The sequence below is a fragment of the Ursus maritimus genome, unplaced genomic scaffold (genome assembly GCF_017311325.1).
Source record: "Ursus maritimus isolate PB19 unplaced genomic scaffold, ASM1731132v1 scaffold_19, whole genome shotgun sequence".
In the NCBI taxonomy this organism is placed as follows: domain Eukaryota; kingdom Metazoa; phylum Chordata; class Mammalia; order Carnivora; family Ursidae; genus Ursus; species Ursus maritimus.
In genome coordinates this window covers 47,838,432-47,866,121 of record NW_024424341.1, presented here as the reverse complement: position 1 = coordinate 47,866,121, position 27,690 = coordinate 47,838,432, and the positions used below count along the sequence as shown (strand labels likewise).

General features: G+C 42.6%; 2 protein-coding genes across 2 annotated transcripts in view; both read left to right on the top strand.

The window, feature by feature from the left end:
- Positions 1-27,690, top strand: part of LOC103657337 (zinc finger protein 91-like) — a 686,132-nt gene that overhangs the window by 7,789 nt on the left and 650,653 nt on the right. Inside the window, 2 exon segments of the mRNA XM_040632913.1 lie at positions 1,812-1,938; positions 2,428-2,523. Coding sequence (XP_040488847.1) covers positions 1,812-1,938; positions 2,428-2,523 — 223 coding nt within the window.
- LOC103657338 (zinc finger protein 852-like) lies at positions 14,516-18,809 on the top strand. The gene is given in 2 exon segments (XM_008684786.2): positions 14,516-16,303; positions 16,305-18,809. Coding segments are annotated over 2 exon segments (2,274 nt in total). The 5' UTR covers positions 14,516-15,094; the 3' UTR covers positions 17,370-18,809.

Genomic DNA, 27,690 nt, shown 5'->3' with positions numbered 1-27,690 from the left:
GTTATCGCTACCCCTACAGGAAGAGTTTATAGTCAGTACCTTCTCACAGTCACACTGCAGCTCTTCTGCCAACGGGTCCTGTCCCTGAGGTTTCATCAGGGACAGATGAGACGAAAAATGTCTCAAGAACACGTCTTGACCATTTGCTCCCAGCCCCTCTCACATCAGTTTCCACTGCACAAATGAAGACTCTCACCTTCTTGTAGTTGATAGTATTGACTTCTGGGCCTGGGGGATCTATGTCAGTCAGACCCCCATCCTGTGAGTTTTTACTTTATTCCATACTCATGTTATAGACATTCTCTTTATTGAAAAAAAAAAAAAGAATATTTGCGAGTGAGAGAACTAGTGTGTGTGAAAGAGGAGGAGAGGTGATCCTGGTACAGGCAGAGGGGGAAGGAGAAAATTTCATGCCGACTCCGTGCTGAGTGGATCCCAGGACCCTGAGACCATGACCTGAGCCAAAATCAAGGGTAAGACACCTAAGCCATTGCATCACCCAGGAGCCCTATTTCCTTCCTTGTATTTTCAGAAGAAGAAAACAAGAATCCTATAATTAACATGTTTGAGTGTCTTAAAATCGTGAAATAAATCACAGATGATGATTAAAACAAAAACATTCAATGAAATACAATATTGTGGGATCCCTGAGCATGACGGTCAAGAACGAATTCTTGAGATGTGTTATGGTGCCCGAGAGTAGGTTTATTGAGTAGCTCGGGGACAGCAGCTATGGGCAGAAAGAGCTGCACGTTGGCTGCGTGAAGCTGGTGGTTTTATGCTTAGTGTTCAAGGGCGAGGGTAGGTGCACTGAGTTTAAGATCAGAAAGGTTTCTTTGAATTTCTGCTTGTTACTTTTCCCAATCTCTCCCATGCTTTCTCTCTGTTCGATGTTAATATCGGTGAAATGTACAGGCAGTTAAGAGACCCTAAGGTAACAAGTCGTATGTATTTGACTCTTAGCAGAGCTATGCCGTCTGTGGGTCAGCCTTCTGAGTTAAAGGTGAACATTCTTCTGCCTCTATCCTTCACCATACCAGACTCCTAAATAATAGCTGTTTTATGTGTATCATTCTCTGTGTTTGTGTTGATAGTGTGGATAAAAGATAGAGACATCATCATACACAAGTTGACTTATAAATGTTACATCATTGTAAATGGTTCTTAAATTACTCATCATGAGAATTTTCTACTCTATCACTTTTCATGTGTATATAACTACTTCCTAAATGTATGGATGGGTGCATGAAATGTAAAGACATTGATTTTTGTGTGGATAACCTTTTTTTCCATCATTCTTCTCACATTTGACACCTGCTCTGAACATTGGCGTAGAGTCCTCTCAGCATATTGACCTGCTTGTCGTTTTCAGTCAACTCTGAGATAATAACCTCGGTTAAACCTGATCCCTTTGCACGTTCGGTAACTGAGGTTTGTGCTTCTCCGTGGGTGGAGAATATTAGCTTTATGTTGAGGTAAAGGTAACTAGATCACTCCATGGGATACATCCGGGTCCCTCTGCCTCAAACTGGGCCAGCCCAAGCACCCCCGCTGGGCGGTCATTACGTTTCATTGGATAGTTTCTGTTTTCCCCACAGGAGACTCTGCCCACGGGGTGTTTTGGCTGAAGTAAAGGATAAGGTGGACAGAAGAACTGAAGTAAAATGTGGGATCTAATTTGGGGGGTATAGTCGGGTGAGCAGTGAAGGTCAGATGTTGGGGTCTAGCTGGTGACACTAACTCCCTCTTGATCTTAGGGACCACTGTGAACTCTGTCGATGGCCACTTGGTGACCGTGGTATTTCTTGCAGGGACTGCTGACATTCGGGGACGTGGCCATAGAATTCTCCCAGGAGGAGTGGCGATGCCTGAGCCACACGCAGCGGGAACTGTACAGGGACGTGATGCTGGAGAACTACGGACACCTCCTGTTCTTGGGTGAGGATGACTCCTTCCAGATTTCCCAAGCCACACTCGGGGTTTCATTCTTCCTTTGAAGACTGTCTCTTGGATGATTCCTCTTTGCACAAGTGGAATTCAGGTCACTGCCCTAAGGGACAAAAGTAAGGATTTGTAGATGGAGACAAAAATCTTCCTGATGTTTCCTTTTCAGCTTTAGCTTCCCCTTCCTTAGGGTCACATCATTTCTGTTAATTAGTGGTAGTTCTGAACCTGGCGTGGTGTCGAGCGGTACTGCCTGCATTTAAACTCCAGTTTTTACGCCTTCTTATTGTCTCGGGAGAGCTTGAAAGTGCAAGTTAGGAAGTGAGTGTTTGAAACTCCTGCATGTTCTCTAGGGGCTGTTGGTGAACAGTGTTGGGGAAATCATCTTCTAGAGTTCTACAATGTCCTCTCTTCCCTACTGAGCCCAGTAGTGGCTTGCAAGGATCCCCAGCCATACTTATATTCTGTTTCTCTATTAAACAGGTCTCATTGTGTCCAAGCCTGATTTGGTCTCCTTTTTGGAGCAGACGAAGGAGCCGTGGGATGTGAAGAGAAGGAAGACAGTAGTCTTTGATCCAGGTAGGTGGGAATGAATGAAGCTGATGACAGACGGAGGTCCATGTCTGAAGGAGGAAGATAGACCTTAAAATGTGGTTCCAGTAGCTCTGCCTGGATGAAAATCAGTTGGAGAAGCCCAGATGTATTTCTCCGTTTCTCACAGAGGGATGTCTGCTCACCAGCATTGTCATTGCTTTCATATTCTCGAAGACTTCTGCTTTAGCTCCAGTGATGTTCTGTCACATCCACAGTGAGCGCCATGGGGTGTGGGAGGGCCTCCATAATCAGAGAGCTTTTCCATTGCATTGAGGGCCTTAGGGAAATCTCCCTATTCCTGAGGGTCTCTGTGCTAAACCTCTTCTAAGTTCTGTATTGCCTCTTGGGAGAAAGTGTGCACAGTTGTGTGGGGCGTACTGGGGATTCGGGCGGGAATCCCCGCAGCACTGGAAGCAGACATCACATGTTTTCTGGTCCATGCTTTCCAGTGTTACGGAGGCTTCAGTCTTAATCGTACATAATGGAGACTGAGCAATGTCATCAGGTAACAAAGCACTTCCCTAACAGGAGAAAATATACTCCTTTATTTCACTTGAAATGTTCATTTCCCTTTGTATTAACGGGAAGAAGATGTTTCCCCTCCATGCGTTCCATTCCTCAGTGGTGAAATAAGTTAATGCCTCTATTTGTTCCGTAGATTTCTTACACAAAGTAATGTTATATGGGATTTACAACTTTTGAAACCTGCAGCCTATAGTTATGTCTCAATTCTTAGCTTCTTAATAAGTGCATCATTTTCTAATTTTGTCTCGTATAATAACAAGTTCCTGTGACTTTGTCATATGTTTTCACTTTCTTATTAGTTGTCTGTGAGACTCAGCTCTTCTTAGATCAAAAGTTCTGATATGATGTGGGCATATGCTTTATAAGAAGTGATGTAGATAGTAAAATTCCCGTATTGACAAGAATGTTCTGTTACTGAATGGAATTTTACTTCAGGAATAATTAATCATAAGGTTATCTTAGTACTTTCCTCAGAATGTGTCTGGATTTACTGGCCTGTAGTTATTTTTTATTAAATGATTGTCAGCATATTTTATAACTGTGATGGTGTTTATTTAGAAAGGGAAGGTTTTTGCTTCTCTGCTTTGTTCTAAACAATGGGTTATATCCTTGAAATCTGTGTAAGGGGAGAAATATATGAGTAACAGAATACATTTTTTGATGTCCCTTAAGTCCTTATTCATAATATTTTTCATTACACCTTTTCATGGTTGATTTTAATGAATATTCCGTTCAGTTTTACTGTCAGTGAACTTATGCCAGAATTGAAGATGTCTGTTTTTCATGGATACACAGAGTTTAAGATTATCGCTCTATTGAAGGTTTCCTTTTAAATAATTCATGTATTGCATTATGTGGCATTTTTTTCAGTTCAGTTTCGGCTTGTTCTCATTTTGGAATTCCTTAATAACGTGCTTCCTTTCATATGGGACTTTCCTCAACATTAGTTAGTTGTGGATTTTTGGTTTTTTTACCAATGTATTTCGTTATAGGATGACCGTTTTCAACACAGTACACTTTTGAACAATGTGTGGCTTAAATGTGAATCAGGTTTGTGCCCTTTCCCAGGAACATTATGTATGTGTCTATGAAATATCACCCCTACAGAGTGTGTAACTCGTCTTGTGTATTTCTGGTGGTGGTGAATGTTCTAGCATATCTAGGAGAGTTGTTACAGTACTCGCAATAATTTCAACATCTGTTTATTGTTGAATTTATATTCTCTTTGCATGAGAAGCACTGTGGTGAATCGAAAGCAATTTTTAAATTTTTTTCTACGTCTGTATGTTAAAGAGGTATTATATTTTATGTTAATTATGGTGTTATACCCATGATATGCTTTGACACCATTGTCATTCACTTTTCTGTCTTCTGTATGTATTTTCATTCTGGTTGCCTTAGAGATTCCTTAAAACATCTTAAAGGTATAGCAAACCGTTTTCAACTGCTGTCGTCAATTTTATAGGCAACTTTTCTCCTTCATCCTCTCTGTCCCTGAACCTGCTGGATGTTACCACTATCACAAGTTCTATCTTTTATGTGGTGTAGTTTATTATGCAGATTTCTGCATTTTATGCTTTTGTTTAAGACAATTCTGTAGCAGAAATACAAGTGATTGGGCTACCTCATTACAGCACTGCAGGTTTCTAGAATTGGGTACGTACTGACATGAGCAGGAGTTTTATGTTGTCCTGTGGTTTCAGTTACCCTTTAGAATCCTTGGTTTCCAACCAGAAAGACTTCCTTTCACGTTTCTTGTAGGACAGGTTTACTAGTAACTTGAAGGGTCTTTTACTAGGCATTGTTTTCATTTCCACCTTCGTGGAAAACAGGTAGATTATGCCAGGTAGATGACTCTTGGTGTAGACTGAATCTTTCTGTACTCGAATACACGATCCCATTCCCTTCTTCCTATAGGGTCTGCTGAGAACTGCAGTAATCATCTTACAGGGGCTCTCCTGCAGAAGAGGAGTTGCTCTTGTCAGGCTTTTTCAAAATTCTCTTTTCGTCTGTGTTTTGTTTTTTTTTTAAGGTTTTATTTCTTTTTTTTTGTTGTTTTTTAAAAGATTTTATTTATTTATTTGACAGAGATACAGCCAGCCAGATAGGGAACACAAGCAGGGGGAGTGGGAGAGGAAGAAGCACGCTTCCAGCGGAGGAACCTGATGTGGGGCTCGATCCCATAACGCCAGGATCACGCCCTGAGCCGAAGGCAGACGCTTAACGACTGTGCTACCCAGGCACCTCTAAGGTTTTATTTCTTTATATGATGGGGAGAGAGAGAGAGAGAGAGAGAGGGCGAGCAGACACACAAGCACGGCAGTGGTCCGCAGTGGTCAGCAAGGGAGAGGGAACAGACACATAAGCAGGGGGAGTGGTGAGCAGGGAGCACTATGTGGGGCTTGATCCCAGGCTTGTGGAATCATGACCTGAGCCTAAGGCAGGCACTGAACCAGCTGAGCCACCCAGGTGCCCCTCACCTGTAATTGTTGGTAGGTTATTTATAATGAGTCACTGTGTTCATGTCTTGACATTGATCCTACTGTGAATTACTGAGTTTGTTCAGTTGGTCTCCCTTTTGCACATAAGTGTGAAGTAAAAGCCTTTAGTTCTTCGTGTCAACTCTCTTCCCTGTTTCACTCTCCTCTCCTTATGGGGTCCCCTTAATGTACATATCAATCCACTTAGGTGTCTCCTGAGTCCCCAGTCCGTGTCCTTTCCCCCATTTTTCCTTGGTCGTCTTAGTAGACAGTTTAAAACAAGGGGTTTTTAGCTTGTCGGATTCTTTCTTCTGCTTGAGCAAGTCTGTGGGTGACCCATTGGTGTGTTTTTAAATTCAGTGATTGTATTCTTCAGCTCCCAGTTCCTGGGTGGTTGGTTGATATACTTTGTCTCTTTGGGTTACATTTTGGTCGTGCCCAGTTTGCTGGTACCATTTAGTTCCCTATCTGTTGTCTCCTCCTGTCTCCATGCACAGCTTTATGATGCTTACACCTTTGTCGTGCAATGCAGAGTTCTTCATTGATTGAGGGTCCGTTTGTGGGATTTAATTTGTTCTTGTGATTGGAACACATTTTTCTATTTCTTTGTAGCCTTGTGATCTTTTGCTGACATCTCGCGATTTAAAAAAAAAGAGCCTCTGGGCCCAGGTTTCTGGACTTGCTCTGTTTTAAAGCACACAGATCATAGTAATTATGGTGCGTGTCACACATATTCTGGGTATTTGTCGTGTCGACATTCTTGTAATTTCCCAGGTTATGAAAGTGCAGTTACTTTACAGCCCGTGATACCTTCCTCTGTTTCCCTTCAGCTCTATTATCTGTCTGTGTCTGAACAAATACTCCGTTTTATCTGAGCAGCTACCACAGTGCTTCCAGAGGGCGCGCTCCTTCCCTCTTTTTTCCATGTTGTGCGTGACAGAAGTGCCGTCCGTTCCTCAGGCAGCTGCAGAGAGGTCAGATCACTGAACACACAGGTCACTCACGTGTAGGAGTTTCCTCACAGTGTGGCCATGGAGTGTCAGGGAGGGTGAGCAGCTGGCGTGAGCAAGTGTCAAAGCCTTCCTTTGTCTCTTTGATGTGGCTCCTCTGCATTGGTAATTGCTGGGTGTGTTGGGTTCTCCCAGCTGGCTTCTGGAGCGCTCTAAAAGGTAATTTGGTCCATTTTTGTCTCCATGGAAGAGCAAAGGCCAAGTGCTTCCAGTTCCTCATTTGCTGATGCCCTAGGGTAGTTATTAATGGGGCATGTTAGCACTTTTTTTTTTTTTTAAAGATCTTATTTATTAATTTGACAGAGAGAAACAGCCAGCGAGAGAGGGAACACAAGCAAGGGGAGTGGGAGAGGAAGAAGCAGGCTCCCAGCGGAGGAGCCTGATGTGGGACTCGATCCCGGAACGCCGGGATCACGCCCTGAGCCGAAGGCAGACGCTTAACCGCTGTGCCACCCAGGCGCCCCATATTAGCACTTTAATGTATATGCATGTGAGCATAGTGAGTGGAATAACTTATTTTGTATCTTTTCATTGTGTTTTTCCATAATGCCCTAGGCCTGTTAGTAAAGAGAGGCAAAGAAGATTGTGATATGGGAATGGATGGAAGCTCTAGCCCTGAGCCCTGAGTATCTATACTTATGAATGGCTAGTAATGTGATGGGGGAGCAAAGGGCAGAAAGGGTGTTATTATGAATCAAAGCAAAGTGGGACAATTACCTGTAATGAACTCCCTCCTACCAGAAGAGTTCAAGGGTAAAACATTCTGTGGGGCATGGGGGTTGAACCCCACCTAAGTCCGTTATATTTTCAGAATGATGTCTTTTTTCTTTTTTTTTTTTTTTTAAAGATTTTATTTATTTATTTGACAGAGACAGCCAGCGAGAGAGGGAACACAAGTAGGGGGAGTGGGAGAGGAAGAAGAAGGCTCCTAGGGGAGGAGCCTGATGTGGGGCTCGATCCCAGAACGCCGGGATCACGACCTGAGCCAAAGGCAGACGCTTAACGACTGCGCCACCCAGGTACCCCTCAGAACGATGTCTTTTAACCCAAGAAACTAAATCCATTTTTATACATACATATTCTTTGAATGGGCCTTTGTAAATTCTAGAAAGTCCCCCTAGTCCATGCTGAAGATAATTACTGAAAATATCAGTTTGGATGAGTCATGCACAGGAACATCTGTGAAAGTGAGGCATGGAAAAAGGAAGATAAAAATTCTAGAAGGGATTGATTTGAGAAGTCTTGTAGAAGGTTCATTATTCTTCAACACATCATCTGTCCTTTTTGTAATCACTCTGATTTTGATGGACATGGTACGGGGTCTTTATGGAAAAGTCACTGTTCTGTAGTTATCCATAATACATAACGTGGAGCAATTTTTCTTGTTATGTGTTGTGCACTCGGAGTCCTGACTAAAGGCCTTTCTAGCTTCCAGAATTACTGAGGTGTTTATAATGGAGACAGAACATATCAGTTGAATGAATGTTGGAAAAACATGAATCAAGGGTCAAATCTTAATAAGCCTCAGGGAATCAGTTTCCAGAGAACTAGTGTAACAGTAATACATGTGGGAACGTCTTTAATGGAAGCTCCAATCTTAGCGTACATCATTGTGTCCTCACTGGAGAGAAGACTTCTGAATGTAGTAACTCTGGCAAACATCTGTACTAGTCTTCAGAACTTGGTCAACGACAGAGATTTCATATGGGAAACAAATCTTACACATGTAAACAATGTGGCAAAGCCTTTGACTACCACTCAAAACGTATCAACATAAGGTAGTACATAGTGGTGAGAAGGCTGAGGAATGTAAATAAAAGAAAAACATGTGGCGAACCTTTAAGCAGAACTACAACTTCCTAAACATCAGAGAGCGTACAATGATAGAAATCCTACAAATGTCAAAAACGTGGCAAAGCTGTGGTGTACGGTGTGTGAGGAAAGTGCACGTGGAGATGCCGTTTGTGGTTGACGTAGAGGAGTGATAGAAGTCAGGGTGGAGTAAGTCTTCAGGGAATCATTATTTACATTAATGTAAGATAGAGAGCTGTGCGTGGTGACTTAGTCAGTGAAGCATCCATGTCTTTATTTTGACTCAGGTCACGATCTTGGGGTCTTGGGATGGAGCCCCAGAGTGGGCTTGGGCTCAGTGGACTTTTTCTAGGGCTTCTCTGTCTCCCTCTCCCTCTGGCCCTCCCCTGCTATAGTCTCACATGCTCTTTCTCTAAATAAATGGATACATTCCTTTTTAAAAAATATTTTATTTATTTGTCGGGGGGGGGGGGGGCAAGCAGGGGCAGCAGCATGCAGAGGGAGAAGCAGGCTTCCCGAAGAGCGAAGATCCCCGTTCGGGACTCTATCCCAGCCCCTAGGATCGTAACCTGAGCTGAAGGTGGACATTTTACCGACTGAGCCACCCACACATCCCACGGTTTGTGGTTTTTCCCATTTTTAGAAATAGTCTCTTATACCAAGACCACAGAAATACACTCCTTTCTATTTTTCTAATAACATCATTAATTCTCTTACACTATTGCTGAGGAATGTATTAAATAGCGTCTTCTGTGGTTTGTGTAGTGACTGAGGTTTTCTCTTGTTTAAGATTTTGTTTTTAAATAATCTCTATAATCAACAGGGGGCTTAACCTTAAAACTTTGAGCTCAGGAGTTGCATGCACTACCGAGTAGCCATCCAGCTGCTCAGTGAATGATGATTCCCTTATTCCCACAGTGGAATGCTTTCTCAGGGCTTGGCAGTAGCGATAATGTAATTGTCATAGAGTGTAGCTGGAATCTTGGCAAACCGATGGCTGTCTTTACCATGATCTCTCTCCCTTTACTTCCCTGGGCTTAGGTTACGTTCTATAGATGTTACTGCCAAGCATGAGTATGGTCAACACATTCGTCATGGTCTCCTAAGGAGTCCCACCAAGAGTGACGGCTTTTGGGTGACGAGATTTCTGTCATGATTTTGGGTGTCGACTTCTTTGGTATCATTACAGAGTGGCCAGGGGTGTGTCCATTGTAGTGCAGTGTGGGTCTTGGGTGTCTTCTAGACCATTAAGGTTAGCCATCTGTACCCTGCTTGGAAGGAGGTCAAGTCAGAGCTTTCAAGTCCACGAGCTTCTCATCTTCCTCTGTATGTCAGTGCTGAATGAGCAGCAGAACATCCTGAAGGAAAACCTATTATGGATACTGCTGTGAATGTCAGAAGAAAATTATACATTTGCTGTATCCAGCATTGTTATCTTTCCCTGAAATCATATTGTGAGCTCCTGATCTACACCCGCGGTTCCTTGATTTCCATCTTTTAGAGGCACAAGCAGTAGGTCATGTCTGTTCATAAGATGAACATTTCCTCCAGGTCTTTACCTAAGTTCAGAGCCCCCAAAAGTACTTTTGTCAGTGTGACATTTCGGTTTCATTTGACTCAACCTCCTGCATCTTGTATGTCTACATGGCTGTTGTTACTATTCCCCGTTGAACACCTCTGCTCCAATTCTTATGTGTTTCTCTCAATCCTCAGCCCTTTTACTGTAATGGGCCATGATTCCACTACATGTAGGGCTTACTCTTCCTGGTGAGATATGTAAAATCCTCTCATCTGTTGAGATGCATATAAGTTGTATGCTTTTGCTCTGTTGTATCTTCACCCCTCTCCCTTTGAAAACTCACAGCAGAAATTGAAGGGAGATTCTCATGGGCATTGGGATTTTTTTACCTGTTCAAATACAAGAGCTATGGGGATTTTTACAAGAGAATGTTACAGCTCACGGGATTCTTCTGTATTGATCCTGGGGATCATAGTGTTTAGCAGTGTTTCATGATATAAAGTGAATAGATTTTCTCCCAGATCTTGGGTCAGATTAAGGAGTATTTGACGAGGTGCTGTACACATGGGAAAATGAGGCAGGAGCCAAGCCGGGGTTAAACTGAATGATGGGTAATGTTTGGAGACGATTCTCTATGGATTTATGTTTCTCCACATTTTATGGATGAAGACACTAAACATTTCTTCTTATCTTTTCATTGAAGTTTGTGTATAAGAACGCTTTGGAATATAGTGATAGTGTTGACCATGGATAGAGCACAGATTGTTTTATCATATAGGGAAGTAGAGATCTCTCCTTCCGTGGCAAAGTTCAGGTAGATAGGCTAGATGGTCCTTTAAGACACTGGGTTTCGTACGCACAGGGCCTCAAAGATGTGATACAGACTGTCCGCACGTGCGGCATCTACGTGTAGGATTTGGGCTACGCAGCGGGTACGTGACGTCAGTGTGACAAAGAAGCTCATGGTGTTTGTTGTGTCATGAGCCACGAGGTCCTGCGGACTGTGACCGCGGAGTCCTCTGTCTCCAAGCAGCATTGCTAGGTTGTTACAGGCCAACTTGTTACTTTATAGAATGTGTGGAGTCTTGGAATTTTTGGCGTTCTTGGGACTATCCATGGACCTTAGTTTAAAAAAAAATGGATATTTATGGGTGTTTTTGTGCTTTTCTTTGTTCACATTTTATTTTTTTTAGTTTGTACCTAAAAGTGACGTTATACTATTTATGACTTTCTCTGTCCAACTTCTCTCACTTAGCACAATACCTTTTCTAGGTCTATTCCCATTGTCTCAAATTGCAGGGAGGAACAACCAAAAAGCAAAAATAGACCCATAAATACAAACAAGCAGCTGCTGTTTCCCAGAGTGGAATAGGATGGAGGATGGACAAGATGGGTAAATAGGAATGGGAAGTACAGCTTTCCAGTTAAGGGATTCATATGTCATAGGGATAATGGGTCAGCATAGCAAAGATGGTCAGTGATGTTTTAATAGGGTCCTAAGGTGACAGCTGGTAGCTACACTTGGGGTGAGCATAGGAGAACCTAGAGAGTAGTCAAATGTCTATGCGGTACACCTGAAGTAATGTAACATTGCATGTCAGGTGTTGTTTAATAGAAAAGAAAGAAAACTAGACACAGATATGCCTAAACATGTATCACTTAAACTACTTTTTCTGAAGTTGCGTGTAAACGAAAGCTACCCAGCTCTGCACAGCAAGGGAATCCTATGTGTTCATGGTAGGTTAGAAACTTAGGAAAGTGAATTTATTTGTAACACAATACTAGTGAAAAGAGAGGACATGGGAGAGAAGTGAGAGTTCCCAGGAGGAACACAGCATTCACTTCCTCACTGACTGAGCCCCCAGAAGACACCTGAAGAAGCGTCATTTCTGTGAGAGCTTCTTAAGATGTTTCCCCTGCAGTGGGCTCTCCTCTCTCATCGTTAAACTGTATGTGATAATGGCCACATGCTCATTAAGTCTTCTTTCTATAAGTGGTTTCTTTGGGTAATACTGTTAAATACAATGGATTTTTATGTACGTGCTCCTATTAACGCAAAGTCAGATTTAGGAGGAAGCCTGAATTAAACACAGAAGAGCTCCTGTACCATGAAACAGTGGGAACAAGTAAGGTAGAGGGAACACTTGATATTTTTGAAGGCTGTGTATTGACTGGAGTCCAAGGTAAGAAATCTAGCCTTGCAACCACAAGCAGATTGTCCCTGCACTGCTTGTCAACGAGAGAGCTAGTTCCAAGAATGTGTTAGACATGGCAGGAGGACGAAGGAAAAGAAAAAGGTGTGGCAGAGGAGTGGCTGGTGAAATTCACCGTGGAGGGGTGGAATTAACCTGACCAATGAACCAGCCGTTCAAGAAGTAGTAAAGCAGTATCTTGAGTGCAGGTGAGACAGCAAAAGTGATACGGACAAGAAAGCATCAGAGAAAATCTCCAGAAACAATGGCAAAACAAGACCTAGAATGGCAGTAAACACGTCTCTGAATAATTACTTTGGAGTGTATAGTACATTTTCAGTCACTCAAGACATATAAGGTGTCTAAATGCATTAAAAAAAAACCAGACCCATCTATATGCTGCAAACAAAAGCCTCATTTTTATTTTATTTTTTATTTTATTTTTTTGAGAGAGAAAAAGCATAAGCAGAGTGAGGGTCTGAGGGGGAGGGACAAGCAGACTCCATGAGAGGTGGGGAGCCTGATACAGGGCTCAGTCCCAGGATCTCAAGATCACGACCTGAGACAAAGGTAGATGCTGAGCTGACTGAGGTTCGCAGATCCCAAAAGTCTAATTTTAAACCTAAAGACACCTGCGGATTGAAAAAGATAAGATGAAAACGGGTGTGCAAAGAAAGCCAGAGTAACAATAATTTCATCAGACAAAGTAGACATTTTTGTTCTAGTATCGTCTTTATGCTGGTACCAACGCTGGCCTCCTAGAATGATTATGGTTGTGTTCCCTCTATTCTGCTATTTCTGAAGTTTGTTTGCCTTTTTAAGTATTTGTTCAAATGGACCAATGAAGGCATGGAGTCTTGGGGTTTTTGATACTGGGGGGATCTTTATTACAAATTCAACTTTTATTTATGTATTTGGTCTAAGAAGACTTGCTATTTCATAGTACGAAGTTCATATTTCAAACGTGATAACTTCTGTTTTTTAAGAATTATCTTTTTTTCTAGTTTATCTAAATTGTTTGTATATAACTGTTTATAGTAATCTGTTATCACAGTATATATTTCTGTGGTTATGGGTTGTCTCTCTTTTTTTTTTTCCATTTCTCTTTTTGGATTTTGAGTCTTCTTTTCTTCTTAGGTAATGTCGTTAAAGCATTGCCAGTTTTGTTTGTTTTGTAAAACCTGGCATTGCTTTCAATATGATTGTTTATTTTGGTATCTGTTTATTTCTGATTTCACTTTGAAATATCCTCCTAGTGATTTTCAGCTAAGTTCGTTCTTTTTCTATTTCCCTGTGATGTCCTCTTAAGAAAAAAACAGTAGAGGGGCATCTGGGCAGCTCAGTCAGTGATGTGTCTGCCTTTGGCTCAGATTATGATCCCGAAGGCAGAAGCTTCACTGACTGAGCCACGTAGGCACCTCAGTCGTGCTATTTTTAAAAACATGGAGTTATTTCTTTTAGAGAGAGAAAGACAAAGAGCTCCCAAAGAGGGGGAGGGACAGTGGGAGAGAGAGAATCTCAGATTCCCTCCTGTGCATGGAGCCCAACGTGGGCTCCATCCCTCGACCACGAGATCATGACCTGAGCTGAAATCAAGAGTGAGACCCTTAAGCAACCCAGTGAGTCAGCTGCTTCTGATGGTGTCATTTTTGACACACATTCTATTAACTTGCAAGCTCAAATTGATAGTCTTCCGTATGTTGAAATACCCTTGAATTCCCAGAAGAATTCTCACTTGTTTATATTATAAAATGGTGGAGTGTGCTTTTGATTCAGTTGGCTTTATTTTATTGTTGACTTCACATTGAATCTTCCTCACAGGTGGTAGCTTGCAGCCTTTCCTTGTAGCAGCGGTACTTTGGCTTCAATAACCTGGTAGTGCTGGTGTCACAGAGAGTGTTCTCAGCAGCTCCCTTCTCTTTACTGCTTGGAAATGTTTGAGGAGATTTGAAGTAATTTCTCATTATATATTTGTAAGAAAATTGCAGTGAACTCCTCTGGCAACAGACTTTTCTTTGTTGAGCATTTTTTCAAATTTTTTTTTTCAATCTATGTAGTTGTAGATCAGTGGAGGTTTTTAAAAATGTATATTTGTGATGGAGTCCTGGTTGTTTATATATTTTTGATATTATTTGGTATCTATTTCTCGGCATATAGTTATGTATCATTGCCTTATAATTGTTTTTATTTCTATGCTATCAGTGATACTGTGTCTGCTTTCACGGCTTCCAATTTTTAGTTGGTCTTTTTCATTCTTACTTGATTTACTTATAGGTCTGTCAGTTTTGATTTTTGTTTTTTTTTCTGAAATCGAAATCCTCCCATCATTGCCATTTTCCTATTTTTTCTAAATCCTACATTGTTCATTTCTGTTTCATGTTTGTTTAAATTTCCTTTTTTCCACTGGGCACCAGAATGGCTCAGTCAGTTAATCTTTTGACTTCTGTTCAAGTCATGATCTCAGGATCGTGGGATTGAATCCTGTGTCAGACTCCCTGCTCGGTGGGGAATCTACTTACCCATTCCTTTTGGCCCTCACCTCAATCATGCTCTCCCTTCTCTCTCCCTTCCTACCTCTCTCTCTCAAAGAAGTCTTTAAAAGTAATTCCTTCCTTCCTCTGATTTTGGGCTCATAGTGGTACTTTTCCTGATTATTAGAGGGAGAGGAGTGGGATTTGTGTTACACAATGACAGTGCTACAGAATTATCTGTTTAGGTATGTGGCCCATGTGTTGTGTGCAAGTTTATGTGTCCATGGAGGAATGAAGTCCTGATGATTCCTTCTCAACCATCTTGCTGACGCTTTCTGATTGATTTTATGGTTGTATGTTAGACGTCATCAGTGTATTTATCTGAAAGTAGGAAGTGGAATGACTTGACTTTTCTATTATTCAATATCTTTCAGTGTTAACTTCACATGGCGCCCTGAGCTTCCTGCCAGAGCCGTGCAAAGAAGCCTCGTTTCAAAATGTGTCAGTCGGTCGTTATAAACATAGTGCCCTTGAGAAGTTACACTTAATGATAGACCGTGATCATGATTGTAAAGGATATGTCCAAATTGAGACTGCCGCCCATAATAAGACTCTCACTGTCCAAGATGGCGAGGGATATAAAACAGTTTGTAAAACCCTCCGTATTAACTCCACTCTTTCTGTAAAGCAGGGTGTTTCTGTAAGCAAGAGCTCCAATAAACTCTTTAAGCCTACATGTACATGGAAAGAGAATGTGGAAAATCTGGAAAGTTACCTAGTCCGTGCTGAAAATAATGATTTGAACAGTGTTGAAAAGAGAATTAGATTGACCTTTCAGTCAAATATTTCTACACTTCAGAGGTTCAAAAATGAAGAAACAACTGCTAAGTGGGGTCCACTTGAGAAGTCCCTCACCGAAGAGTCACCCCTACAAACTTACCTGGGCATTTTCAATGGAGACAGAATTGCTCAAGGCAGTGAATGTGAAAAAACATTTGATCAAGGCTCAAATGTTAAAAAACATCTGAGGACTCATTTTCAGGAGAACCATTTTGAACGTATTAAGTGTGGGGACGTCTTTGATCAAAGATCCGACCTTATATATAAGACTGTGCATATAAGAGAGAATCCTCATAAAGGTAACGAATGTGAAAGAGATTTTAACCAGTCCTCCAGTGTGGGTGATCATCAGAGAATTCATGTGGGAATAAACCCATACGGATATCATAAGCCTGGGAACATGTCTGGCAAGTCATCAAGAATACGTATATGTAAGACAGTCCGTAGTGGAGAGAATCCCTATAAATGTAAGGAATGTGGCAAAGTCTTTAGCAATCTATCAGGCCTTATCCGACATCACAGAATTCATACTGGAGAGAGACCTTACGAATGTAAACAGTGTGGCAGAGCCTTTAAGCAGAAATCAGACCTTAACAACCATGAGAGAATTCATACTGGAGAGAAACCTTACAAATGTAAAGAATGTGGCAAAGCCTTTAAGCAGAAATCAAACCTTATCATCCATGAGAGGATTCATACTGGAGAGAAACCTTACAAATGTAAAGAATGTGGCAAAGCTTTCAACAATCTAGGAAGCCTTACACAACATCACAGAATTCATACTGGTGAGAAACCTTACAAATGTAAAGAATGTGGCAAGGCCTTTATGCATAAATCAAGCCTTACTAAACATCACAGAATTCATACTGCAGAGAAACCTTACAAATGTAAAGAATGTCGCAAAGCCTTTACCCATCCATCAAGCCTTATTGGGCATCACAGAATTCATACTGGAGAGAAACCTTACAAATGTACAGACTGTGGCAAGGCCTTTATCTTTAAATCAGCCCTTAGTCAACATCACAGAATTCATACTGGAGAGACACCTTACAAATGTAAAGAATGTGGCAAGGCCTTTAAGCAGAAATCAAACCTTAACAGGCATGAGAGAATTCATACAGGAGAGACACCTTACACATGTAAAGAATGTTGCAAGGCCTTTAAGGAGAAATCAACCCTTAGAAACCATGAGAGAATTCATACTGGAGAGAAACCTTACAAATGTAAAGAATGTGGCAAGGTTTTTAGGGTTAAATCAGTCCTTACTGAACATCACAAAATTCATATTGGAGAGAAATTGTACAAATGTAAAGAATGTGGCAAGGCCTTTATCCTTAAATCAGTCATTAGGCAACATCGCAGAATTCATACTGGAGAGAAACCTTACAAATGTAAAGACTGTGGCAGGGCCTTTTTCCTTAAATCAGCCCTTATTCAACATCACAGAATTCATACTGGAGAGAGACCTTACAAATGTAAAGAATGTGGCAAAGCCTTTAAGAACAAATCAAACCTTAATGAACATCACAGAGTTCATACCAGAGAGAAACCTTACAAATGTAAAGAATGTGGCAACGCCTTTAGTTCATCCTCAAACCTTACTCGCCATTACCAAATTCATCGTGGAGAGAAACCTTACAAATGTAAAGAATGTGGCAAGTCCTTTAACCGGCGCTCAAACCTTACTCAACATCACAAAATTCATAGTGGAGAGAAACCTTAGAAATGTAAAGAATGTCACAAGGCCTTTATATATAAATCAGTCCTTACTAAACATCACAGAATTTATACTGGAGAGATACTTCACAAATGTAAAGAATGTGGCAAAGCCTTTAAGCAGAAATCAGACCTTAATGAACATCACAGAATTCATACCAGAGAGAAACCTTACAAATGTACAGAATGTGGCAAGGCTTTTAAGCAGAAATCATGCCTTACTGTACATCACAGAATTCATAGTGGGGTTCGTCTTACAAATTTGAAGACTGAGAGAATTTGGAAGGATTGTTGATCCCTAACTCCGCATCAGCATCATAGAGTTCATACTGAGGAAAATACTACAAATGACGGACTGTAGCCGTCCTCTAGCTGGAAGTCATAACTTGCTCAAACTCATCCTTAATCATACAGGAAGGAGCAAAACCCTAACATGTCAAGAAAGTAGCCACACCTTTAGGTGGAATTCAATTCTTATTTGGTGTCCAAAAATGTAGGCTTGGTTCAAAATGTACAAACGTAATGAATGAGGAAAGACATTATCTTACAATTTAGAAATCATTATAGAGTTCAGAGAAGAAAAGCAACTTGAAAGATAGGAGTATGTAGAAACGTATTTAATTGAACATCAAATGTCAAATATATGTCACAGAATTCACAGTGGAAAGCAGTACTTCAGTCACTCCAGAGATGGCATCAGAAGGAATAAATACAAGGTTAGTCAGTTAGATAATGTATATGCTGTTCTTCAGAAGATGGAAGGGAGGGATTTTTGCATGGGTGTAATTTCAGTGTGTGTGTGTTTCCATTGACCCTATATGAAGTTTGTGACTTGCGAATATCGGTGTGTTTCTACTCTCACAACTCTTCAGAAAATTCATTTATTCCTGGTGGGTGTGTGAAACTATGTAGGTATTGTTGTTGTGTCAAAGATAAGAGATGCCCTTTTTCCTTAGGTGGGATCCATGCATATCTATTTTCCGTGGAAGATGAAGGACAATAGAATATAAAATATATGAAAAAAATCTAAATGGCTATTCTTTTTGTGGTTCTAGCATTGATAGAGGTCATCATGAAGTCTGTGTTCAGAACATCATTCTCCATTTATCAGAACTAATGAAAATTCTGTCTGTTACAAATTAAATGTTTTACTAATTGGTCTTGAAGAGAAGAGAGATGGCAGTGTAGTAAACTGCTGATGTGTCTTCATCATAGTAATCATTGGTATGGACTGATGTGGTTTAAATGAAGACATTCTTATACATTTCAGAGAATATCTAACTCTTCCATAAAATGAGATACAGTTGTACATCGGCGTTTTTAATGAATTACTGGAATTCTGAAGGTGTTTTAGTATTTAAACTTAAGCTGGAAAGAAGTTAAAATAGACTCCTAGAAGATGTCTTTTTTTGGCCTCATGGTACTCACAAAATGAAAAATGTAGTAGTAGATACAGAAGAGAGAGGGAGGAAATAAGTATACCCTTTTAGAAAATCATCAAATCACAAAGTTAGCAAATGAATAAGAAAGGGTCAAATAATTCTAAACAGCCAGAAAAACCAAAGAATGATAACAGTAAGTTCATACTTGAGTTGTTTCTTGCTTTACATATAAAGGGACTAAGTTCTCCAAGCCAGAGAATGAAATTGCCTGAATGGAAAGAAATACAAGACCCAAAGGTATACAGTTTTCAAGAGACTCACATCAGTTTTTATTTTATTTTATTTTATTTTATTTTATTTTATTTTATTTTATTTTATTTTTCTTTTTTATTTTATTTTTTTTTATTTTTATTTTTTTAAAGATTTTATTTATTTATTCGACAGAGAGAGACAGCCAGCGAGAGAGGGAACACAGGCAGGGGGAGTGGGAGAGGAAGAAGCAGGCTCATAGCAGAGGAGCCTGATGTGGGGCTCGATCCCACAACGCTGGGATCACGCCCTGAGCCGAAGGCAGACACTTAACCACTGTGCCACCCAGGCGCCCCGATTTTTTATTTTATTTTAGAGAGTGTGAGAGAGAGCCCGAGAGGGGACAGGGTCAGAGAGAGAAGCAGACTTCCTGATGAGTGAGGAGCCCGATGTGGGACTCCATCCAGGGACTCCTGGATCATGACCTGAGCCGAAGGCAGACACTTAATCGACTGAGGCACCCAGGCGCCCTCACTTCAGCTGTAAGAACACAGTCAGACTGAAAGTGCAGGTGTGGAAAACGATATTCTATGCAAAGGGAATCCAAAAGAAAGGATAGCCACGCTTCCATCAGTCAACGTAAACTTTAACCAGAGAGAGTAGTAGAACATGGCAAAGGTCATTGTAAAATAAGGGGCTGACTTTGTGCCATGTTTTTAATTGTATGGTGTTTGGCAGAATGTCAAGAAGGATTTTCGCCCGTTTTGGTTTTGGAAGTACAGGATGAGGAGGAGGATGTCACTCGGTGGTACTTACCACTTTCAAAACCAACACCTTTTTCCATAAATCTTGGTGGTGGTAGTCCACTTCCCTCAAAACAACTAGTTACTTTCAGAACCACTTCTCTGTCTTTCTAGGGTTTGGAAAAAAAAGCAGTGGACAGCAACTTGAGAGAGACCTATTACTTTCAGATTCTGACGTGTGTGAAAAAACAGGTGCAGTGAAAATCTTGGCAATTGACTGTACCAAGTAGCCCGTAGTTTCTCAGACATAACTCATGCAGGCTCATAAATGTTCCCACAGTATTCGGTTGTCTACCGTCTTGCTATGAAACATTGCATAGTGACGCAGTGGGGGCAGGTGAGGCCACAGGGATTAACGGAGTGCACAGAGTGTGGGGTTTGGGGGAACAGCCACAGGGGAAGAGGACAGAACTTGGGTTAGTTTTCTAGGGCTGCTGGAACAAATTAGGACAATTGGGGGCTAAAGAAGCCCCCAAATTCTGGCTTTCACTTCTGGAAGTTCTTAGGTGTCTGAAGTCACACTGTTGGCAGAGCCACACTTTATCTGTACAATGGAGTCTTTCCTCTTTCTGACTTCTGGGCACTGTCAGCTCTCCTTGATCTTCCTGGGCTGGTAGATGGATCTCTGTCTCTGGCTTCATCACCACACAGTGTTGTGTGTGTGTCTGATTTCCCTCGTCTCATTAGGACTGCAGTCATTGAATTCGGGTTTACCTGAATCCAGTATGACCTCATTTTAGCTTGATTACATCTGCAAAGATCCTATTGCCCCAAGAGGTTACAGTTACGGGTACTGAGGAAGAAGAGGTGAGCATGTTTATCTGAGGCATTCTGTGTAACCCACAACAGGGCTGGAAGGCAGTAGGGAGTTAACTGTCACTGAGGGATTAAAGTGCACTACAGGTTTGAAGGTTGGGGGTGGGTGTATGCAGGGATATTACTGATAATGAGGCATATGTGTGTTGAGAAAATGAAAGGGTGGAGGAAAAACGGGGAGCAAGGGGAAAATGGGTGATGAATTACTTGGCAAAAGGGAGTCCAGAGGCAAGGGTGGGTAAAAGGCAGACAAACCTTACTGCCTAGGAATGGTGAAAGAACATCGGGGTGTAAGGGGGATAGTTGGTTGTGAATGGAGGCCTGGGGGTGCCCAGTACTCTGAGCAGAGATGAATGGTGGGGGGAAAAGTTGATGCCTGGGGAACATAATGGACACAGAGTTTAATGTGGGTGGAGGGGATGTTCACAGCTGGGAGAGGGTGGGCATCAATAGGCTTAAGGGCCCATGGGAAAAAAGGAGCGTGGGGTTGAGCATAATGGGTGTGGGGCCATGAGGAAACTAAGGACTCCTGGTAAATGATGGCTGAGATACTGAGGGCAGTGGATATAAAAGACACAATAAATGGGCTGAAGTTATTAGAATGATGGGGTGGAGGGGAGATAAATGACCACGGATGAGGAGGAAAGAATGGAATATTCCAGGACAATGGATTTTGGACTAAGGGCTCTAGAATTAGGTGAAGAGGGGTTTACTGGTGTAAAAGTCTAAAATGCACAATATGAATGTGGAAGAGCGTGAGGAAGCCTAGAGGCGTCATTGCAGGCAGAGTGCTGGGGTTCATGGATATCGACAGGTGTGGAGATTCAGGTCACCATGTGGCGTAGAGGCAGAGGGCGAGGACGGGTAGAGCTCTGGGTGATGGAGTTCCAGGAGGTCACTCATTCATTCATTCTCACTAATTCCCTGATTTGCATTTGATTCACAATTCACTGCTGTTTGTAATTTCAGTTCATGAGGCAATAACCACACTTACATAAATTACTCAGTAAGCTTTTCAATGGAATATACAGGTAAAAGTGTGAGTCAACAATGAGAGTTGATGTTTTCTCTCTCTGGGGGTACTATGGAGAAGCTGTGACCATGGAGAGGGTACGTATCAACAGGGAGTAGCAGATGAACGCTGTCAACAGTCTCAAGAATCCTTGAGGTAGATTCCCTGCTAGAGGCTACAAAGAAGGTCCAATCCCTCATGAAACCTTGATTCTGACCTTGTTGGACCCTAAACAGAAAACCCAGCCAAGCCCACTGGAATTCAGGCATATAAAGAGTAGAATGTTCTTTTTTAGCTCCTAAATGTATGAAAATTGGTTACGGTAGTTAGAGAAAACATCTACAAATATGCATAACTTGAACCGTAAAATAAAAATGAGAGAATATAAACTTGGAAAATATTTAAATAAAATAAAAATCCCCCTTAGTTGTCCCCAGTAGTGATCGCTTGATCTTTAGACCTAACAGCTGGTCAGTTTGAGGTGTACCCTCCTCCTCCTGCAATTTCAGAGTACATGTGAAATTCCATTTGGAATTGTCTAACACACAGGCACTAAAATACTCTGGTGTTGCTTCAGTGTCCGTAAATACTGTCACATACTTCCTCTGAATTGAATTCTTTTCCTCAACCAATGCTATATGATGGCAGTGTTTTCCTGTTAGTACAAATGGATTTACTGCATTCCCAAAACATCATTTCCCGTGGTAATTGTCAATACAAAACCCTTGGAGAAAAACCCCTTGTTCTTGCACATATCTAGTTAAATGCATCTGTCTCCTGCTAGGACCCACATCATGAAATGTCGATGTTTGATTTGTACACAGGTGACTTAACTGCGTGGTTCTGGGACACAAGATTTTTGCTCCTTCATGATTTTTTTTTTTTAAATTAAGAATGTTTATTTGAGAGAGAGCAGGATCAGGTGGGAGGGCCGGAGAGGGAAGGAGAAGCAGACTTGCTGATGAGCTAGGAGCCAGAAGTGGGTCTCAAAGCCAGGACCACAGCATCCAGACCTGAGCCTAAGACAGAGGTCTACCAAGTGAGCCGCCCCGGCACCCTGTGACTGTGTTCTTACAGTGAGGGGACAATTGTTGACCTGGCCTTGCAAATCAAACACCAAAAACAAAGGAACAAACGTAATGTCCTACCAACTGTGTTTCTACTGTTAAGAAAATTACAGGGAAGCCGATAAGACTCCCGTGACTCTACTGTCTCTGTAGCGTCTGCAAGCAGCCCACATGTTCATTCAGTCAATGCACTGGAATGGAGGAAAAGGAACTCTAACAGCTCCAGTCAACTAGGCCTTCCAGAAAGAAGGCAGCTGCTTCAGGTGCAGCCCATCAGATACTGGCCTTGCATTCCTTCCCTAGTGTGTCTGTGAACACCTCACTGCAACCTCCCCCACGTGGAGCATTCCTAACCATTTGAAGAGACAATTCACTGGTCGAAGTAAGTCTTGAACATTTGAAGGTACATCCGTTCGTCTGTTTCCACCACACAGGACCACGTTTCATCTTGAGCACTTTCTCCTGTGGCCTAAACATCGAGCCCATGTTCTAAGAGGGCGGAAGACTCAATGTTACAGGTTTCCCTGTCCCGCTCCGCCCACTTTTGCCCATGCGCACGACACACCACTACGACTCTCTGCTCAGAGTCCCCAGCCTTCTCCCTTCTTGATGACCGCTCACCGCGCATGGGCAGGAGTGTTTACACCGAGTGCTGCCCATGAACACGAAGATCTTGTGACACAGCCCCTTTCAGGGCCGCAGTCGGCCGTCTTGTACTCCTCCCTTTACCACCTCAGGTCTCCCGAGGACCGCCTCCGGTGGCGTCTCAACCAAGCCCAGACATCTGTGTTCCCAGTTAGGACAAGCTGGGGCCAGAGGCTGTGGACAGAGCAGTCCTCCCACTGAGCGACGTTTTTATCACACCCAGATTTTTGGATGGCCTCTCCGGTTTCTGCCTTTCCTGGTACCCAAACTTCGCACATGCGCAGAAGGAGAACGCAGGTGAGCCCTTCATGGTCCTGAGTCAGGCACCTGTCACGATGCAGAGGACAGCAGACTGGTAGGGATCAGGGACTGGATGTCCACCATTGCTGTGGAATATGAACTCGTAAGGCGCCCATGAGTCCCATCTCTGGAGCGGACCTTTTGAGGTCCCCGCGTTCCTGTTCCAGACATTGGGCCCTAATATTGTGGGCACAGAGCTCGGCTACTCCAGAATTCCCACTGGGAATAGTCCCTCTGGTAAACGCAGCTGCCAGAGCCTCAGACAGATTTGTCAGTTCAGATTCTGAGGAAAATGAACTCAGACCACAGAATTGCCTTCCACGGTCCACTGCCAATCCCTGATCCTCCCTCCACAGAACAGTCTAGAGAACAGAGTTCGTTCTCTGGGTGGCCCGAGTTGGCCTTCCCACAGTCCTGAGGTTCAGACTCAGATCAAGGAGAATAAAATACTTAGAACTTCATTTTCAGTTTTGCCTTTCTAGTTAAAACAGCGCTTCCAAGAGAACGCAGAGCACCCCACCTTCCATTCTTGGGATATGCCCTATAGTCCACACATGAAAATTCACCAAATACATACATGCAGATGATGGATGCATCAGATTTCCCTCAGAGTCTCTCACCCACTCTTCTCACTCCCAGTCTGCTCTCTCTGTATGAGTCATCACATCCAACATTACTTTCAAGGTGACTGATGATGAAGAAGAAAGAAGGGAATTCTACTCCCACGGTGGCTCGTCCAGCACAGATCCTCCTGGAAAAAAATGAGCATAAGGTACCCGATTCCCAGGGCTTCCAAGAGATTAGCTTGTATCATGTATGTCAGATTCCCAGCACGGTGTCCTGCGCCCAGGGCCGCCTCCTATACTTGGTGCCTGTAGTAGGTGCTCAATAAACAGTCCGTTGATGCATGAGCACATACCATTTCTCCCAAACAGCCGTGCACAGACACCACTGCCTCATCTAGCCTTCCAGGATCAGCAGAAAGTATCTTTATTGGAACTGTTAGTAGTGTTCACTGTGCATGGCAGTATGTGTGGTGACACACGATCGTTGGGTCTGAGGGACTCGGTGTGCTCTGCTTTCTCTAGCTCAGTGCTACTGGAAATGCAGTCTTTGGACCAGGATCTCAATGGTTGTTAGAAATATAAACTAGGGGTGGCTGGGTGGCTCAATTGCTAAATTGTCTGCCTCTGGCACAGGTCATGATCTCAGGGTCCTGGGAGAATCCCCTGTCTGAGTCCATGCTCTGGGGAGTCTGCTTCTCCCACTTCTGCTGCCCCTACCCCCACTCGTGGTCTCTCACTCTCAGATAAAATAAAATCTTTTACAAAATAAAAACAAATTCATGGGTCTCATCCAGACTTAGGGATTCATGATATCTGAGTATAGAGACCCAGAATCGGTTTTTAGTGGAAATCCCAGGTGATTTGTATATACAGGAAATGTTCACAAACACTGTTTAGAAAAGTCACCCTCAGCTAGGGCTTCCCATTGGAATCCCCTGTGTAGATTTTATATCTACCATCTCCAGGGTCCCATCCCCAAGGATTCTGGCACTTTTAGCATCAGTTACGTATTGATGAAGGGGCCCAACTTACTCTACTGTGAGCCCAGGGCAAACAGTGAAGCTCCCAGGTACCGTTCTGAGAATGGGTCCGAGAGTGATCAGTGGGGAAGCCTCGATGGGTAGGGCTGGTCTGTGTAAGATTTGATAGGGGAAGGTCAGTCTACCCCACATTCCTGATGTACGAGACTGTTGCTGTCTCCAGGAGATAAGTGCACTTAAAAATCAAGAAGGAATAAATCCCATTGGGGCCTCACCTGAGAATCTCCCTGTGTGTACAGATTTTCACATGACTCCACTAGCAATGGAACAGCAATCATTCACATAGACCCTCGGTGGCCATGGGGAGGCTTTTGGATTTCACTGTGACTGCCCTGGAGGACATTAGAACAAAAGGTCAGTCCTTGAGGTTGTAAGAGTATGTGAAGAATGAGACAGGAGCTGTCCCTCGGTAACCACCAGAGAATTAAAGATGGGCTTTTAGAACCATTTCATTCAGCAGAGCTTCCCAAACCCCATTTTACGCTTCAGTTTTGTCCTTTGATCTTTGGCCTACACCTGTGTTGTCTGCTTCTGTCATCTGCCCCTACCTGGGTGTGTGGCTCCTGTCTCCTTTGTCTTCATGTGTCCCGGGGCGCTTTCCTGTTCTGAAAAAGATGACGAGATGCACACTAGAGATGGCAAGATCTGTTGATAATAAAAACATGACTGTTGCTAGGGATTCTTCTATTTGAAATCCAGTACCATGCTTGGTAGATAGTACAGTAGAGTAGTTTATAGAATATTATTTCTCTAGATGCTATTTTTCTTTTTTTTTTAAAGATTTTATTTATTTTTGTCAGAGATCACAAAAGGGGAGAGGCAAACATAGCAGGCAGGGGGAGAAGCAGACTCCCTTCTGGGCAAGGAGCCCGACTTGGGACTTGATCCCAGGACCCTGGGATCATGACCTGAGTCGAAGACAGATGCTTAACGGACTGAACCACTGAGGCATCCGTAGATGCTGTTTCTTGATGGATGCTTTAGAATACTTATGAAGCTTTTTCAATATTCAGCTCCTTAAGTCTACTTGCCAGTACTAGTGAATCAGAAATAAGGATCAGATATCCGATTTTAAGATGGGAGCAACAATACCTTACGCCCTTCGGTTTCTAGAATTATCACTAAAGTGGAGGTTACAAATACCCTCAGGGAAGGGGAAAGTTAAAGGCAGGATGAACCATGAATACTTCTTCCTTACCCCAACAAACGCCTGATTACTTCCTTGAAATGATGTCGTTTGTTACGCTCTAGAATTTTAAGATGTTGAACATACAGTCATTATATGATCCTTGCTTGCTCTTGCTAAAAGTTAAAAAGTAATAAAGGATTGCTAAAAATTAAAAAGTAATAAAGAAGAGAATATCTGTAACACAGTACAGAACAAAATGGAATCTTCCCGGTCCAGGACTAATTAAGAACCTGTATTTGCAAAGTCCAGGATCTCCACGAAACAGCGGTGACAGCCTTTGTTTTCTGGTGGCATCTGGCAGAGAGATCCTGAGCCAAGTTAACAAAGTTAATATCAGTTGTACTGAGACACATTGATACCAGTGTCCTGAAGCACATGGAAGGACTCATCACTGCTGCCATATTGTTTAGGGGGGAAAAAGGGCAATCATGGGAGACAGGATTCTGGGTGAAAGGCTCATGAAGCACAGGATTTCATGATAAAAACAGCAATGAAGTCATTGAAATATATAGTCCTTTACTCCCTCGTATCAGATTCTGGGTTTTTTAAAATTGTGAGCACCAGCCCTGAAGAGATGAAAGGAAGAGTCAACTCAGAATATGATCCCTCGAATCTGTCCTGGGAAGGGAGGAGATCCCAGAGGCAGGCCAGACCTGCACACAGCCTCTGAAGGGGATGGATCTGGATTGGGCTGGGGAGGAGCTGGCTGTGGGTTCTCGTCTCCCTGCCTCTGGGGTACTTCGAGCTCTGTCTTTCCTAGGTCCTTCCAAAGAAGATCAACACAGAGTTCATAGTATTTTCATCAATGTAGTTTCTTTCCATTCTGTTTCCTAAAAGAAAAGAAAAAGCAACTTCAACAGAATTTTCTGGGACAATTGTATTAGAAAGCTTTTCTTAAGAAGAACGTGAACTAAATGCTACAACTACTGCTACTAAAAACTCTTTGGTCCATGGATGACCCATCAGGGGTGACGCCAGAACTTACACCACAACACAGGGAACTGCCCCAACTGAAGCAAAGTCCCCTGTCTACCTCTGTTCTTCCTCACACTGACTCCACAATCCTGAATTCAACCATGTACCCAGTGGCTCTCACCTAAGAATTCCTGGATGATTCGGATCATGACTCTTCATCTGTTTTTCTGATGAGCAATTGCCATGGAAAAAAAGCAGTGTCTATCTGTTTGCATCTCTAGCCTTGTTCAGTGTTCTTTAGCACAGTCAGAGGAACCCAGGGGGACTCCCACCTGGCTCCCCCGAAAGAGATTCCTTCTACGGAGGGAGGAGAGGGCCCTGGATGACTAATGCCTCTTTCTCTAAGATGGAAGGAGATTCAGATTCTTGTGCTAGTCTAAACCCAGTCTACACAGGACATCTGCAAGGGTTAAAAGAGTCCCTGGTCCTGGAGAGTGTGCCCAAGTGAGATTGACCAGATGCCCCCATAGGGAACCAGGTACCAGGAAGGTGAGACTTAGGCTGGGCCATCAGGTAGAGCATGGATCTTTCCTGATGGAGCCT